Genomic DNA, 16,951 nt, shown 5'->3' on the forward strand with positions numbered 1-16,951 from the left:
TTAAAAAGGCATGTTAAGAAAAATGTAAAACCAGGAACAAAAAGGTACACGGTAGTTTGCAATATTACTGATTTAAAGTTTTACATATTGATCAGCCCACACTTTGCGAGTCAGGCGGTGGTATTTTGGCCAAACCCCAGAATATAAGCTATAGGAATAGGCTTAGGGAAAAAAGAAATCCTAGAAAGACACAGGTAAAACATGGGAAATATTTATAAAAGGCAGGCGGATGCTTGTGGAAGGTGGGAAATAATAGTAGAAAGTGAGGGCAATTTGTTAGATGAGGCAGAAGTGCTGTGGGAGATGGAAAAATATAAGTAAAAGGTGGAGAAATGGTAGGTGGGCACTACTGAGCAGAGAGGAAATCTGTATTAGAAGGAGGATGGCATCAAGGTTAATTAATAGAAATAAAATGCAATGGCAGTAAACTCAGGTTATTGTGTACAAGTCCTTCTGACGGGAAGGAGAGAAATTTGTATACTGCTTGGGAAAAGTGGGAGCCAGGCTGAACAAGCTAAATAAAAAAAAAAGTACAAAGTCAGTTAAGGTAAAAGAAGGAGTCAGAGTAACAGAAAAAGAGAACAGTGGGTAATTAAAAATAGACTCCTTCCAAAAGAGGATAAGGAATCAGAGTTATGTAAAACAGGTGCAGGAATGAAAAGAAATGGATGTGAAGGTTTGTCTAAGTTTCGTGGTGTCTTAGAACTAAGTAGATATACACCAAATGCAAGCAAAGAAAACAGCCCCTGCCCGAAGGCAGAACCACAGGACAGTGACAAAACAGACAGGTTGGCCTAACTTCAGCAGCTGCAAGATCTCACGGGAAGAGAACATCCAGTGCTCATATCATGGTGACCGGCAGGCGGCTAGTGTCTCCCCTCAGCTGGAGTAAGAGGACACGTCTGTTCTCCTAAAGAACTCCCTGTCCACAGAAGTCACAAGGGAGGAGCTCGTGTGTTCAGAGCAGGACCCCATGCCTCCTTCGGTAGGGCCGAGTGGGAAGCCCAGATGTGCATGCTCGGGGCAAGAGCTCACATTCCTCCTCTCCTGATCACTTGCAGCTGCTGCATGACTCCCTGCCTTGGGCCTATCAGGATGAGTCTCACTGGGCCCCTTTGCTTTCTGCATGTAGCCCAGTCACCCAAGTCATCCTCATTCCCTGCTCTAATCCCCATTCAGCTGTACCTCACCTTTTCTGACCCTATCTCCTGTGCCCTGGAGCTCAAGGTCATTTATCTAGAATATTCTGTATCCTCACTCTTTTTTTAGGAATGTGCACTTCATCTTCTTGCTTTGTTGTGGAATTCTTGTCTGAGGATATTGCTTTCTTTGCAATCCTCTCAAGAGATAGTTGCTTGCTCTCCTACAGCCCTGGTATCACTGGGCCACTCTTTTTTTTAGGAATGTGCACTTCATCTTCTTGCTTTGTTGTGGAATTCTTGTCTGAGGATATTGCTTTCTTTGCAATCCTCTCAAGAGATAGTTGCTTGCTCTCCTACAGCCCTGGTATCACTGGGCTTGGAGGAGAGTTCCATGTTCTCCTTGTTCCTCATTGCTTGTCCCAAATGCCCTCACTTCCATAACATGAAGGGACTATATTATCCACAACCCTCTGGTAACTTGGGAGTAGCATTTCTACTCCCCTCCCCCATGCTTTGAAGATTTTAGCTCCTGGATCACTCTCTCCAACACTCCAACATCATTCGCGGGAACTTCCTTACCTACCTTGATGGTTATTCCAGTGCTCTGGGCTCTAAGTTCCTTGATATTTTCTTCTCCATGAACTTTTTGTCCATTCTATCTAAGCCATGTCCTTCCATGGTTATATTTGAGACCTTGTCATTACAAAAACTTCAATCCCATCACAATTTCAATTTCAAGTATTTCATTCATGTGTCCTGACCACACCTCTTTCCTAACCCAGAATTCCTAGAGCACAGAGCCAGCTTGAGGCAAAGCCTATATGCTGATCCCTTATTGGGAAGAAAGCAAAAGTGAGGGAATAGGGGTGGTCAGGCAGGGAAGTCAGAAGAACACCTGCAAGGTGGTGCTTTACTGAGCTGGTACCTTCTTCACAAGAATATTCAGTGGGGTTGCTCAGAGAACCCCTCCATAGAAGCCATGTGGAACCGTCACATCTAAAAGCAATTCATTAGGGGGAGGAGAAGAAAGCCATTTATCTGTGGAGAACTTCCCTTGTTCATTCTCTCATTGGTCAAAATCCTCTCCACTGGATAGTAATTCCTTATGACCTGCAGGTTGTATAATTGACCACTCTGGGAAGTCGCTAGAGAAGCCAGAGGCCCCTGTGTCCAGTCAGGTCAGACCTGGTGCTGGAGCTGCGGTGGCTCCTACGGCAGTGGATGTGATAGAAGCTGTGCTGATGCCTGAACCCCAGCGGGAGGCTGAGGAGATCAGAGCTGGGAGATATGGTGGCCAGGGCTATGACCACTGGAATGAAATAAGCCATTCCTGGAGCCAGTCTACCCAGAAAATAGGGTAAGTAGCTTGGGTCCCCAAGAGAGGAGTAGGCAAGGCAGGCTGAGCATATCTGGGGTAAAATTAACTGGATCTTGTACAAACGTTACACCACTTAAATCTGTTCGTGTCCATTTATATCTGAGTCTCATGTGAGAAAAAAATGTTCTCACTTATTCCCCAAGAGGGAAAGTTTAAATCCAATTCTTCAAGCTGATGGCCAATTGCATATATTTTTTTTTTTACAAAGAGGCTATGAAATCAAGTTGCATCCCTTCGTTACAGCTTTGCCTGGGGTCATAGTTGATATTCATCCTTTCCCTGCTCTACCAACCATTCCAGGTTTTCCTCTCCCTCAGTCAGCACATTGGCGGATCTGGGTTACTTGCCTGGTGGGGTTGTCCAGACCTCAGCCCCCTTGCCTTGCTCTTGTCAGGCCGTGGTTGCTGCAATTACCCATTAAAAGTTGTCACTGGGGCCCCGGCCGGTTTGGCTCAGTGGATAGAGCGTTGGCCTGCGGACTGAAGGGTCCCAGGTTCGATTCTGGTCAAGGGCATGTACCTTGGTTGCAGGCACATCCCCAGTAGGGGTGTGCTGGAGGCAGCTGATCAATGTTTCTCTCTCATCAATGTTTCTAACTCTCTATCTCTTTCCCTTTCTCTCTGTAAAAAATCAATAAAATATATATATTTTTAAAAAGTTGTCACTGGGCAGAGAAGCACCAACAGATGCCCCCGTGAATCCCCTAAATTCCAGACACACTCTTTATCCATTATGAAATGGCAACCCTTACTATTCATGTGAATCAGGGTTGAATACCCTGCCAGGACTGCAATGTCTTTTTTGTCTGCTGGTCCACTAGCATGAGGATCCCAGAGTGACCAAACCACAGTCACAGCCTCAAGTTCCTAGTGGAAATACACCACTGCACACACATGCACACCCCCACAGACACGTGTGCGCACACAAATAGGAACTTGTCAAAGCCTAAGATTATGGGACAGGAAACATGAGTTCTACACGGGTCATTGGGAGTGATAGTGATCAGGACTCCTACTTCTACCACCTTATGGCTGCCCAGACCTATGTATTCCAGTTACTGAGGAAACAAAACCTTCCTCTTCACCTGCATCACCATGGTTAATGCATTCCTGAGGGAATTGCGTTAGCACTGCCAACAGAGCTTAAAAGATACAAAGTAGTTATTCCTCCTACAATCCCATGTAATTTGTCCTTTTGGCAGATGCAAAAGCTTAATGGATTTTGGAGAATGACTATGAAGTATTAGAAAGGTAATCAGGTACCGAATTCAATTTCAGCTGCAACCTGGATATGCTATCTTTATTGGAGCAAGTCAATATAAACCCTGGCATCTGGGAAATGTTTTCTTTTCAGCCCAAAAGCAATCTGCCTTTGTGTGGCATGACAGCTGTATTCCAGGGCTATGTCAACCTCCTGCTCTCTGGCATAATATAGCCTGAGGGGGTCTTGAAAATTTTGATAGCCCACATAACATCATGTTGGACTATTACATTAATGACAATATGCTAATTGGACCTACGCAGGAAGTAGCAAGCATCCTAGATTCCTTGGTAAAACGCATGCATTCCAGAGAATGGGAGATAAACTCTGTGTACATTCAGGGACCTGATGCACAGATGAAGTTCTAGGGCTCCAATTGTCTAGGGCATGTTAAAATAGAGCTTTTGTTTTATTTTAAATTTAAAAAAATATTTTTATTGATCTCAGAGAGGAGCAGAGAGGGAGATAGAAACATCAAAGATGAGAGAAAATCATTGATTGGCTGCTTCCTGCATGCCCCCCAACCCAGGCATGTGGCCCAACCAAGAATCAAACCGTGACCTCCTGGTTCATAGGTCAACACTCAGTCACTGAGACACACTGGCTGGGCTGAAATAGAGCTTTTAAAACGAGGGGCAGATTGCTTCACATTGCATTGACCATCTATACTAATAAAAGGGAATATGCTGATTAGACTGGATAGACCGGACGTCATTCCGGACATCCTTCCTGACAAAGTCGGGGCCCAGCCCAGGGGAAGCCGCTCGCAGTCCTGGGTGGCTGCAGGCGGCCCGGAGGGAGGGAAGCCTGGGTCCGGGTGCCTGCAGGTAGTGAGAGGAGGGAAGCCCGGGTCCCAGGCGCCGGAGGAAAGCCGGTGCCAGCAGCCGGGGGAAGGAAGGCCTACTCTTGCATGAATTTTCGTGCATCGGGCCTCTAGTCATAAATAAAGAGGCACAAAGCTTGGTAGGCCTGTTTGGATTTTGGACATATACTACATTGGAACTTAGTGGGGCTGTTTGGATTTTAACATATACTACATTGGAGCACGTTGCTAAAACCATTTACCAAGTGGTCCCAAGGCTGCCAGTTATGACTGGGCCCCAGAGCCAGAAAACACCGTGCAGTAGATCACAGTTGTTCACGCTGACCTGCTGCTTAGGTCTGAGATCCAGCAGACTCAAATGTAAGGGACGTGTCTGCAGCAAAAGAGACTGTTTGGGAAGCCTCCCTCAAACCTAGTAGAAAAATCACAGTGCAGACCTTTAGGGGTTTGAGTAAAACCATACCCCTTTCTGCTGCCTATTCTCCATTTGAAAAGCAAATCTTTGCCACTGGACTCTGGTAGAAACTAAATATAAAAAAACGAAAATATTAAATGATGATGTAAGCAGGTTCCTGCTTGAGGTGGGATGCTGTCATCTCAAGGTGAGTTCGCAATCACAAAGAACTGTCAGCCACACTAATGGCTCAAATCAGAGGTAAGCTAAGGAGATGCAACACCCGGCACCAGAGGCTCTGGGACAGTCACTCCTTGCACCACTGAGATCCCCTTGCATCCCACGTTAACTCCATTCTGTTAAAGATCGTAGCCAGTGCAACCTCGATAAAAGATTTCATAGACAAGGATTATTGGAACAATCTACAATTCTGATAGTTGCCCTAAGATGGCAATTACAGTAGTATTATCTTTCTCCTCTATCCACCCCCATTCTAGGGCTTCACCTTATCTAGTTTGCCTGTGTGGTAGGACGACTCAGACCTTCATCCCTCAGGAGTCTGAGCTCTTGGTTGCCTGGCCCTTGTCAGGCGCTGGTTGCTGCAGTTGCTCATTCACCGTTATTACCAGGCAGGCAAGCACCAAGAGACACCACTGAACCTCACTGTTAGATATTTGCATTGCCCTCATTTTGTGGCAGCTACTCTAGCTCATCAGGATAATTAGGATCGATCATTCCCAACAATATAGTCATGTTTTCAGAGCCATTATTAAGGGTGTTTGTTTGTTTGTTTGTGGGAACATAACTTTTCATTTCTTTTGGGAGTGGAACTGCTAAGTCTTATACTATATTTAAATTTATGGGAAACTGCCAAACTGTTTTCCAAAGTGTCTGTACCACAGCAAAGGGAATATAGTCAATAATATTGTAATAACTATGTATGGTGTGGGATGGATACTAGACTTATCAGGGTGATCACTTAGTAAAGTATATAAATGTCTAACCACTATGTTGTACACCTGAAACGAATATAATATTGTAGGGCAACTGTATTTAGAAAATAAATAGATTTTTTTAAAGTAGCAGCATTATCTTAAAAATCCACAAGATGTCAGTGTTTCTATGTGAGAAAAAATAATGTGGTGGTCTGAGATTAAAAGTACTCCCACTAACTGATGCCAAAAATTAACCTAAAGTGAATTTGATATAGAAATAATAGAGATTGGTTGATTTAATTGAATAGGAAATATATGCACATGATACAAAATTCAAAATTGTATACAGTGAAAAGAAAAACTTTCCCTCCCTCCCTACTTCTTTCCCTCATCTCTCAGTCCCATTTCATTCCCCCTCCCCCCAAGGACAGCTATTTTTATTATCCTTCCAGAAATATCCTAAATATATATGACCACAAAAACATAAATATGTATATGTTTTCAAATAATACCAGTGATTATATACAATACATGTGTTCTGTGCCTTGATAGTTTTTCTACCCGATATGCCTCAGAGTGATCCCTTCTGTGGCCTGTCTGTTCATTCTCTTAACAGAGGCTTTTGAGGAGCAAAAGTCCTTCAATTTGACGAAGTACAATTTGTCTTTTTTTTTTTTTAAGTGGGCCTTACTCGAAGTCACAAAGATTTTTCTCTATATTTTCTTCTAGAATTTTAGGTTTTATATTTAGGTCTATAATCCATTTTGAAGTCATTTTTTTGTATATGGTGCAAGATATGGATCATTACCATTTTAATTTGCACATTTGTCATATAGATGTTGTTGAGCATATTTTCATATGTTTAAATATAATTTGTGTTGTGCTTGTTTGTTTGTTGTTTTCTTGTGAGCTCCTTGATCAACTCCTTTGCTGGGGGCTGCTAAGTTTGGACATGCAGTTTGTGAAAGTGGAAACTGAAACCTGGCCGTACACTGCTCACCTAGCCACAAATACTGCATGGGGGCCCCTTTTTCTAATTCACCCCCTGGGAGCCCCATTCTTTACTGTGCACAGAGGTGTTGCCTTTGTCCATTTATCTTCTGTATTCTAGGTCTTTTTCATATTTTTATAGGATGCCCTTCACCACTGTGATGCAAATATATTTTTTCTTAGTCTATTGTATTCTTCACTGTTCATGACATTTTCCCATCAGAACTGTTTTTTGTAGAGTCAAATATACCAATCTTTTCTATTGCGGGTTCCGAGTTTTGTGTCATGCCTAGAAAGTTTCCCTACTCCAGTTATTTTTTAAAATTACTTTATGTTTTATTCTAGCATTTTTCTGTCCCCCCCCCCCCACATTTAAATCTTCTGATTTAGTATGAATTTATTTTGGTGAAAGGCGTAAGATATAAATCCAATTTAATTGTTTTCCCAATTTGCCAACCAGCCGTCCCAACACTGTTTACTAAATAATTCATCTTTCCACCACTTACATAAAATGGCAGGTTTATCATAAATACAATTCTTATTCTTAATGTAAAAAGTAGCTATGTTGCTCTGCCCAGAGGCCACATGCTACACTCTGATTCTATGGGAAAGACACAGATGACAAGAAAAGAAGGTGATAAGAGAATTATTTAGCAAAATATTTTCCAAGCATGGTTTGGATTAGAGTCCAAGATTACTACATTTGCAATATGATACAAAAAAAAATCTGTTGCAATAGCAATAACCTTGATCATCAGGAAAATATTAAATTATATTTACTATTTTCTATTTGTTATGCAGGAAAGTGTGCAATGTTTTTGAGAAAAAATGATGCAGAATATTTTTCACACATACTCCAACACACATACACACACACATGTTTCCTTCCTCAGGAAAGCAAACTCTGTAATGGCTAAACCTTTGGGCTCTGAGTCAGACAAAACTGTGAATACTAACAGTATCTAACTCAAGGGTTAATGTAAGGATTAAGCGAGCTTGTTCAAAAAAGGTGCCTGCCTCAGAATAAACAGTCAATATTCAGTAGCTACTAACTTCTGTTTGTGTAAAGTGCTTGGATGAGTTTATACTGATACCCTTAATTCTAATCCAATACCACACGGTTCATTTAGCATTCTCTCTTTCCTTATTTATAATTTCTTCCTCCAAAAAAAAGGAAAACCTAGCTCTCATTATCTATGATTTACTTATTTGTTTAAAAATGTGTGTTGTTTTGTTTTTCAGGGAAGTGTTTTCTTCAGAAGCCTACAGAATGATCTCTGACTCTACTCCAGAGGTGGGTAACCACAGAAACTGCATTCATTGATCCTTCACTTTCTGCCTTCTCCTAAACCCAACTCCAATATCCCCTAGTCACCTCATTATAAACTAAATGAAGCTGGAGTTCTCTGTCCCCCAACCCAAGTGCTAGAAGCTCAGGGCCAAGGTAGGGTAACTGAAACTTGATATAAATCCCTGCTTCCTGTGTAGACCAAAAGGAAGTCACCCTGAGTTGAAGATCTTTTACAATGTTAGCAATGTGATCTAGGGGTTTTTGAATTGGTTATTGAAGATCTAGAATCCACTCTGAGTCCTAGCTGATTCTAATAGTTATTCCCATACTTCCCACTCAGCCAGACACGGTCATTTAACCTCTCAGTATTCCCTACCAAATGCTGATAGTGATTTAACCCTGCCTTGCACCCTTTATGGATGTTATTTGTGAAAATCAAATGAGAGGATCAATGGGTCTGTACTTTGAAAATTTTCCGGTACTAAGTAAACTGAAGGACCTCTGGAATGTGTCTTCAGCACATTATTACTGGTGACTTTTACCTAAATACTCAGATGTACTATCTTGACTCACCTGGTAGTGGTAGCTCAGAGATCACTCTTCCTGCTCTGACCAACCCTAAATTGGAAGGCAGAAGTATTCTAAGAATACAGGGAAAGTGAGGCTGCTATAGTGAATAGAGTGGCTAACAAGACAGGATATCTTGGGAATCTCTTAAAATAGGGAAGTCAAAATGCTTTGGCTATTAAATAATTTTAAAATATGTATTCATTTATTCAACAGCTATTTGCTGAGTGTCTTACAAAGGGATGAAGAAATGAGAAACTCCATCCCTGCCCTCAAGAAGTTTAGAGTAAGGGCTCTGGCCAGTATTTCTCAGTGGTTGGAGTGTCAGCCCGAGTTCAGAAGGGAGGAGGGTTAGGTTCCCCATCAAAGATCAAAGGCACATATCTGGCTTTTGGGTTCGATCCCCAGCCCTAGTAAGGGCACATGCCAGAGGAAACCAAGCTATGTGTTCTCTTTCACGTTGATTTCTCTCTTTCTCTCTCTCTCTCTCTTTCTCTCTCTCTCTCTCTCTTTCTTCCCCCTCCCTTCCACTCTCTCTAACAATCCATGGAAAAAATATCCTTGGGTCAGGATTAACAAAACAAAACAAAAGTTTAGAGTAGGGAATCCAGTGCACCCCTAGAGTAGGTAGTATGATAGTCACAATTTCTTGAAGACCTACTGTGAGCAAGGGATGGTGGTGGTCTACCTATTATCTCATTTAACATAGGTCTAACATGTTTTCTCATTTAATACATGCAACTGTCTTGAAGGTAGGTATTATCTTTGATAATAATGAGGAAATCAACAATCAGAGAGGTAAAGAAATTTGTCCAAAATCACACATGTAGTAAATGCAAGAGTCAAAATTGAAATCCAGGGCTGCCTGTACTCTAAATCTCATATTCATCCCCCCACGATAATAAGGTAAGAGTAATCCATTCACTGACGGAATATTTACTGAGAACCTTTTTGTTCCAGCCATTGTTCTGGATGGAGTGATATGAATGAAAAAACAAAGTCCCTATATCATGGATAAAGACAATAGAACAAATACATAGTATTTAGTACATTAGCTGGTAAATGCTGTGGGAAAAAATTAGGCAGGATAAGAAGGATAGGGAGAGGGGGGTTGCTATTTTATTTTATTATATTTTTAATTAATTAATTTAAAATATGGAACGCTTCACGAATTTGCGTGTCATCCTTGCATAGGAGCCATGCTAATCTTCTCTGTATCGTTCCAATTTTAGTATATGTGCTGCCCAAGCGAGCACAGAGATTGCTCTTTTAAATAGAATCCTCAGGGAAGGCTCTGATAATATGAGGTTTGAGTGGAGATCCACAGGAAGTGCCCGAGTAAGAGAAAAGACTGGCAAGAAGAGCTTCCGCCTTTGCCTGCCTGTGAGTTCAGGCTGAAAAAAGAGGGCCAGGATGCATAGGAGGTGTTTATGGAGAGGATTGGGCTCAGACTCAGAAGACTTGAGCTTTATTTAATTTATTGACAAATTATTTCACTTTCGAGCCTAAATCCCCTTCCCTGTAGTTGGAAATAATCCTTGCCCCAGCTTCGGGCACGAAGCTGCCAAAAGGATAAAATGTGATAGCCATGTGAAAGCCCGTTAACAAATAACACAAGTGAGAAAGCAAGACTAGGTGCCAACTTTTCAACCGAAAGGAAGTCTGTGTAGGAATATACTAACAGGAATTCCTAGTTCAAGTGGACCCATCACCCTAGACATCTTTTTGAAAAGCTATCTCAAAAATAGACTAAAATAAATAAGCATACGTTTCATAATAAGTCTCTGCAGAAGATCCCTGCTTAAGTTACACTACTCAGAAGTTGAATTGTGTGTTTGAACTATACTCTGGGATTCGCATCTTAATCCCACGCCCCCACCTAGGTATTTGCCTTTTTTAACCACGCCCCCTGCCAGAACTCCATTTCCCAGCATGCCCCGGGCTCCTGTAAATCGGCAGTCATTGTGACGCAAGTGCCACAGCTTTCTGGGAATTGTAGTTTATTCGTCCTCCAGTTGCGGAAAGCTCTAGAGCTGTGGACTACCACTCCCGTGAGGTAGTGCGGAATTCCACCCTGTTCGCGGCGTCTTCGAACGCGCCGCGGCAGCCATGTTGGACGTGGCCAGCACAGGGGCCGGCACCAGGGGGTTATCCAAGCAGCTGTCACGATGCTGGGGGCCCTGGTGTTAAGGAGAACAGCGCTGGCGCCGCGGCTCCTCCTCCATCTGCTTAGGTCTCCATCACTCGGGAGCCACCGAGGTCCCTCCGGCCGGAGTGTGACCACCGGGGGCTGTGGGGAGCCGCAGTGGCTAAGGGCGGCCATCGGGGGGCGTCCTGGAACATCGCTGGCCTCGCTCACCCGAAGAGGGGCAGCCACCGGGGGGCGCCACGGAAGACGCACGGAGACCCAGTGCCTCGCAGCCGCCACATGGGGACGCCTTCCTGGCCCCGAAGACACATTCCCCGGACAGAACTGCTGGAATGGGGTCCCCACCAGAGGCAGACTGGGCATGTGGGCCCTGGCCACGGCGCTGGTGGTTCACTGTTACAGCAAGAGCCCGTCCAACAAGGGTGATTATCGGGACAATCTGGGGTCCAGGAAGGGAGAGGCGGGAGGAGTGTCTTGACTGTCTTTAGAGGGTGGGAGTTGCTTTTAGCTTTAGAGCAGCAGAGACAGTCCTGGAGGGACCCAGACATTGTCACGGGGGTAGAGTTTGCACTGGGAGAGCTCGGTGCCTCCGAGTTGCATCATTTCCAGCGTAGTGCCGCCTTCCCTTCTTTGGGCATCACTTTGTCCATCTGTATAAAGGGAGCATCGGACTAAACCTCTAAAATTAGAGCGTGGTCATTTAATTCTCGAATATTCTGCCTGGTCCAATTCCTCTTTTAAGAGGTCTTGGGGAAACTGCGGTGTGTTTTGAGGGCAACCGCTAAATGGTTTAGAGAGGTTTACCCCCTCAGATGGCCTAAGAAGGGAAAAAGACTTGGTTGCAAATGCCAGCTTTGCCACCGCTCATCGCTTGCACCTCTCTGGCTTCAGTTTCCCCACTTATACAGTGAAGGGTAATTTCTCAGTACTTTTACAGTGCTGTTACTTTCTCTTTCTTGGCGTTCAGCAGCCTGGGTCTGTCCATCAGACTCCCAGGGTTTTGCTATGCCTGGTCTCAGGCATGAAGAGAGCTTGCCATGTGGGCCAGTTGGCAGAAGGAAGACTAGGAAGTTGGCTCTGTAGGGACCCAAAGCAACCATGGGGGCTGGCCGACCCCGGTCGGCATCTCACCTGGAGCTAAGCAGGTACTGGGAGAGCAGTCAGAGAGCCAGACATGAGTCCAACCACTCAGGGTCTCAGTTGTTCCTCAGTGGGGGAGCCTGAGGCATGGTGTTCATGGATTACATGCGTTCCCAGCTCTGAGACTGGAGTAAGGGGGGCTGCCCTGACATTTGTTTACTCAGCAGCTGTAAAGGAAAGGCCTTGGACTGGGAGTAAGGACAGCTGGGGCCTTGTTTTGGTTCTCCCTCTAACTCCCATTGTGACTTTGGACTCTTGCTCCTCCTCAATGGTCCTCTGTTTCTTCATCCTACAGTTTGAGGATGTTGACGTAGAGCTCTAAGGGCTCTTCTAGCTTAGGCATGCTATGATTCTATCACTTTCAGCAATTTTTTGGATACTCTCAGTGTATCTAGTTTTGGGCACAAAGTTAGTTAAGGAGACATTGCAGACAGTTAGGCTTGTGGGTCTGGTGAGTGGTCTGACTATGTGTAGTTGGGGGATCAGAGGACCAACAGAGTCAGGAAAGCTTTCCTGGAAGATTGGAGATCCCTGGAGGATGGGGAATTTGAATTTGCATTCTGACGGCTGAGACAATAGATGAAAATGTCTCACTGTGACCTCCATGAGGTTTTTTCAGGTTGATACCAGCTCCTTTCTTTAATACCTTCACATTGTCCACCATAGTGTTGGAACTTAGTAGGTACTCAGTAAGTGTGTCTTGAGTTGGATTGTATTCCATGCAGAGGCTTCAGGGAACAAGGATGTGGGAGTCACACATTAGCATGGCGTGTGCAGGAGCTAGCAGAGTGGCCAGCCTGGTTGGAGAACAGGGGGTCTTTGGGGTGAAGTGAGAGCAGATGGAGTGGGGCCTGCATGTCATGCAGGATGGTTTGGAATGTCTCCTTAGGCCTTGGAGGGCCATGAGCTCAGGGAATGTCCCGAGGCCAGTATGTTTAGAAGTATTAGGGGGGGTGTCCCAAGTCTTGCCTTTTAGAAGTGCTTGGGGGCTCTAGACTGGACTTTGTGGCATGTGAACCCCAGCAAGGAGACCAGAGTCCACCATCTGACTTGCTGGCTACCCTGTCCCCTGACTCGGAGTTGTAAACTCAGGCCCTCAGTGCAGTGTGATAGAAACTGTACCTTGTAGGAGCCAGGAGGCCTGGGTTCTAATCTCGGCTCATTCTTCTTTTCCTCTGTGACTTTGCAAAAGCCAATTCTTTCTGCAGAGTGAGGGAAGAGAAAATATAGCCATCTCTGAAGAAGGCTTGTTTCCCTTCCAGCTGGGGGCTGTCTGGGCATGTGCTTAGGGAAGATAACCAGGAAAGACCTGGCCCTGTAGTCTATGGTTGATGGGTGGAGCCACTAATGTCTGAACCACAGAACTGGTTTACATATGCTCGTTCAGGTAGTTATATTATCTTTGTTGTACAGATAAGGAAACTGAGGCTCAGGAGGTTAGCTGAGTTGGCCAAGTGGTACAACAAGTAAATGGCAGAGGTGTGGTGGGAGCCCATGTCTGTGTATCTCCAGATCCCGTTTTCTACGCTGCTCCAATGCCTCTTCCTGTTGCAGTGGGTCAGTCTCTTGGCTGGACTGAGAACTCTCTGAGGCAGGACTGGGCATGAGTTCGTCCAGTGTTCAGTAATGGATCTCAGAACCATGCTGGGCACAGAGGACTCCCCAGGCACTTGGTATTTGGAAAAAAAAGAAAGTGCTTCTGTTGTCTTTGGAGATTTGTTTCCAGTCAGACAGTTTTTCTTTGTGGCCACAAGGTGGTGCCAGCAGGCTGCCCAGGGGAGGCCAGCTTAGCTTTTTTGCTAGGTAATTCCTAAAGATCTGAACCCTGTGCTTTGGGTCTCGCTTTGGTGGGCTTGGCACTGGGGAGTTTGCAGATTTTCCAACCATCATTTCATTTTCTCAGCATTCTGTGAGGCTGGCAGGGCAAGGGTTTTATTGCCTCTGCTTTACAGTCAGGGAAGCTGGGGTCGAGAGGGAAAGGGGCTGCCACAGCACATGTTGAGTAGGGGGCAGATTGTGTAGAAGCCAGGTTTCCCGACTCCTGGTTGGCGCTCTCTCTGCTCTCAGAAGGGCCCACACCCCTTCCTGCTCCTCCCCATCCTGACACTCCCTCTGGATGTGTGACCTAGGACATCAAGATTCAAAACTAGGCTAAGAAATGAGTTAGAGAGAAAGTGGGCAAGGTAGGGGAATGACTAATAATGATAATCATGTAAAACAGAGAGCTTGATAGCTACTAGTAGAGAGGAGTGAAGGAATTCGCACAGTGAGCATTTTTCATTCACTGGCAACACTTGTGCTAGCCCTGTACTGGGATCACCTGTGTGATGAGAGGAGGTAAGAGTTTGGCTCTATAATAGATGTGGAAGACAAGTTGTTAACATGTGGGCATGGGATGATTAGCCTTCTCTTTACCTACAGGCATACCTTGTTTTATTGCACTCACTTTATTGTGCTTCAGATAAGTGTTCATTACAAAAAAAGAGTACGGCTCACTTTATTGCGATGTGTGCTTTGTTGCTGTGGTCTAGAACGGAACTCATAGTCTTTCTGAGGTATGCCTCTATCTTGGCATCATTTCTCTTGTTAAAGCCCATGTTTCTGAAGTGCTTCTACTTTCACTGTTTTACTGGGCCCTCTAAGCTGCCCTGAGGAATAGGTCTGACCAGTGCCCTGTCTCTCTACAGATGCAGCCCTGATGGAAGCTGCTCGAGCCAATAATGTTCAAGAAGTCAGCAGGTGAGTGGCAAACCCCAGGCCTGTTCTCCCCCACAGAAGATGGCTGCTGCCTTGGAGGAAATCTCACACTAAGCTGGGAATTAAATTCTGTAGTCACAGAGTCACTTGGGCTTCCTTCTGGAGCTCTGTGTTTCCTTTCTTCTGACCCCAAACGCTCCTGAATCCTTCTACTATTTTGTTCTTCACAGGGCATGTTTGGAGTCCCCTTTGCATCCTATGGGTTCTTCACTGAATCTTCTAATTTGTTCTTGTTTCTTTGTAGAACTGGCCAGGTGTTAGTGCTTGTTGCCTGAGTGGGGTGCAGGTGGGCACCCATGGAGAGGCTTGGGGATTTGGGAAGAAGCTGGAAGATACCTTTCTGACAGGTTTTCTTGGGCTAGAAAGGCCTGGGGTGCACATGATGGGCCTCTGCTCATGGGCTGATTGTGTTTCTCCAGTTTCCCTGCTCAGCTGGGCCCCTTATGACCACTGGCCTGTTAGATCTGAGGCTTGTTCTTGGGCACGGGCAGGACTCAACTCAGAGATCAGCCTGGTGCCAGGAGCAGGGCAGAGTCTGTGTCCAGGATGGATGCTCAGATTGGGACAGCATAGGGCATCAGTATGAGACTAGGGGGCAAGGGTTTTATTCTTGATGAAACTAGTGGCACTCACTGGGCCTAATCTTGGCCTTTTTCCCCCCCCTTTGCATAGAATTAGATGGCCATAGGACACTCCCCTTCCATACTGCTAAGTCCACATTTTAGACAGGAAGTCTGGTGCTTGGGGTGGCTAGCTGTGCACCCAGTTCCACATACCCTCATGTCCTTCCCCACTCCAGCTGCCTGAACATACGAGAAAGTGTTGAAAGGCAGCTACAGCCCCCACCAAGACTTACTGCTTTGATTCCCTTTCATTTTATCTGCAGCATTATTGATTCTCAAGGGTGCTTTTGAGTATTAATGTTCAAGGCTTAGTTTTTAATAAACCACTTTTGGAAGTATGAGCTGGGAGTTGTTTCGTAGCTTAATAAATATGATAGAGCAATAGTTTAATAAACATGCAATGATGCATCTTAAAAACGGAGCACAGATGTCAGCTTGTTGTTATAAGAGCCATTCATAACTGCAGGCTGTGCGTGGCATCTTCATTCCCCCAGAAACAGATGAGCCTCGCTTCCTTCTACTGCAGTACCAGGGAGGGGGTGGGGGTGAGACTGGCCAAGCCCCCTCCTCTCAGGCTTGTGCTGACCCTGGAATCACCTGTTGGTAACTGCTAAGGGCTGCCAGGCTTCTGCTTTTCTCTGGCAACCCACTGTAGGCAGCGCGATTGCAGAGCAGCTGTGCTGTGACTCCACCTTTCTTCCATCAGCCAGGCAGGCTGAGTTTGCCCTATCCCATTGAGCCCCCATGTGTTGATTATTTTAGCTCTTTCGACATTTTTCTAAAACAATTAATCACCTGCCCAAAGAAAAGAAAAAGTGATGGGATTTATGGTGCATGTGTGATTCAGCAACATTCATTCTTGTCTTTGTGGATTTGGCCTGTAGGGACCTTTCATGTGTGTCTCCAGGCTCTAGCCTGCTTTTCCCCTGCCTCCTCTTGCCCATCTCTCTTGGTTGTGATGACTCAGAATCTTTCTTCACCATTTGTGTGGAACCCTGCCCTTCAGCATGACAGTCTCCCTCTCGCTCTCCCACCTCCTTCCAGAAGCAAAGAGCAGGGGACAAACTGAGCAAAGGCAGGGGAAGAAGATGCTGGCTGGCTGCTGGGCCTGGTGTCATGCTGCTGCTGCTAAGGTGGTGTTTGTGCAGAGTTGCAGGGTCGGGAAAGAGGGAGATGATTTGAGAGAAGCTGGAATGTACAAGCTCTGGAATGCCCAGGAAGGAGTTTCGAATTTTTATCTTATGATCACTGGGGAGACATGGGAAGTTTTGAGCAGGGAAATTGCCCAGTTAGGGTCATTCAGAAGGGTGAATGAATTGGGCAAGGGCTAAAAGCAGATCTGTTAAAAGGCTGTTTTAGTAAGATAAATTCAAGGTGATGAAGGCCTGAATTAGGACAGTCTTCTCCTTCTCACCCCAGGCAGTTCCTGCATATGAATGAATGAGTGCACCAGGGGTCCTCAAACTTTTTAAACAGGGGGCCAGTTCACTGTCCCTCAGACC

At 45.1% G+C, this 16,951-nt stretch overlaps 1 protein-coding gene across 1 annotated transcript in view; it reads left to right on the forward strand.

Annotated features, from left to right (window-relative positions):
* The first annotated feature begins 10,737 nt into the window (after positions 1-10,737).
* The window catches only part of CLPB (ClpB homolog, mitochondrial AAA ATPase chaperonin), a 148,560-nt gene continuing 142,346 nt past the window's right edge, over positions 10,738-16,951 (forward strand). Inside the window, exons 1-2 of the mRNA XM_005867114.2 lie at positions 10,738-11,351; positions 14,757-14,808. Of these exons, the coding sequence (XP_005867176.1) occupies positions 10,949-11,351; positions 14,757-14,808 (455 nt within the window). The 5' untranslated portion in view covers positions 10,738-10,948. The remainder of the gene's footprint in view (positions 11,352-14,756; positions 14,809-16,951) is intronic.

Source organism: Myotis brandtii, unplaced genomic scaffold (assembly GCF_000412655.1).
Source record: "Myotis brandtii unplaced genomic scaffold, ASM41265v1 scaffold244, whole genome shotgun sequence".
Classification (NCBI taxonomy): domain Eukaryota; kingdom Metazoa; phylum Chordata; class Mammalia; order Chiroptera; family Vespertilionidae; genus Myotis; species Myotis brandtii.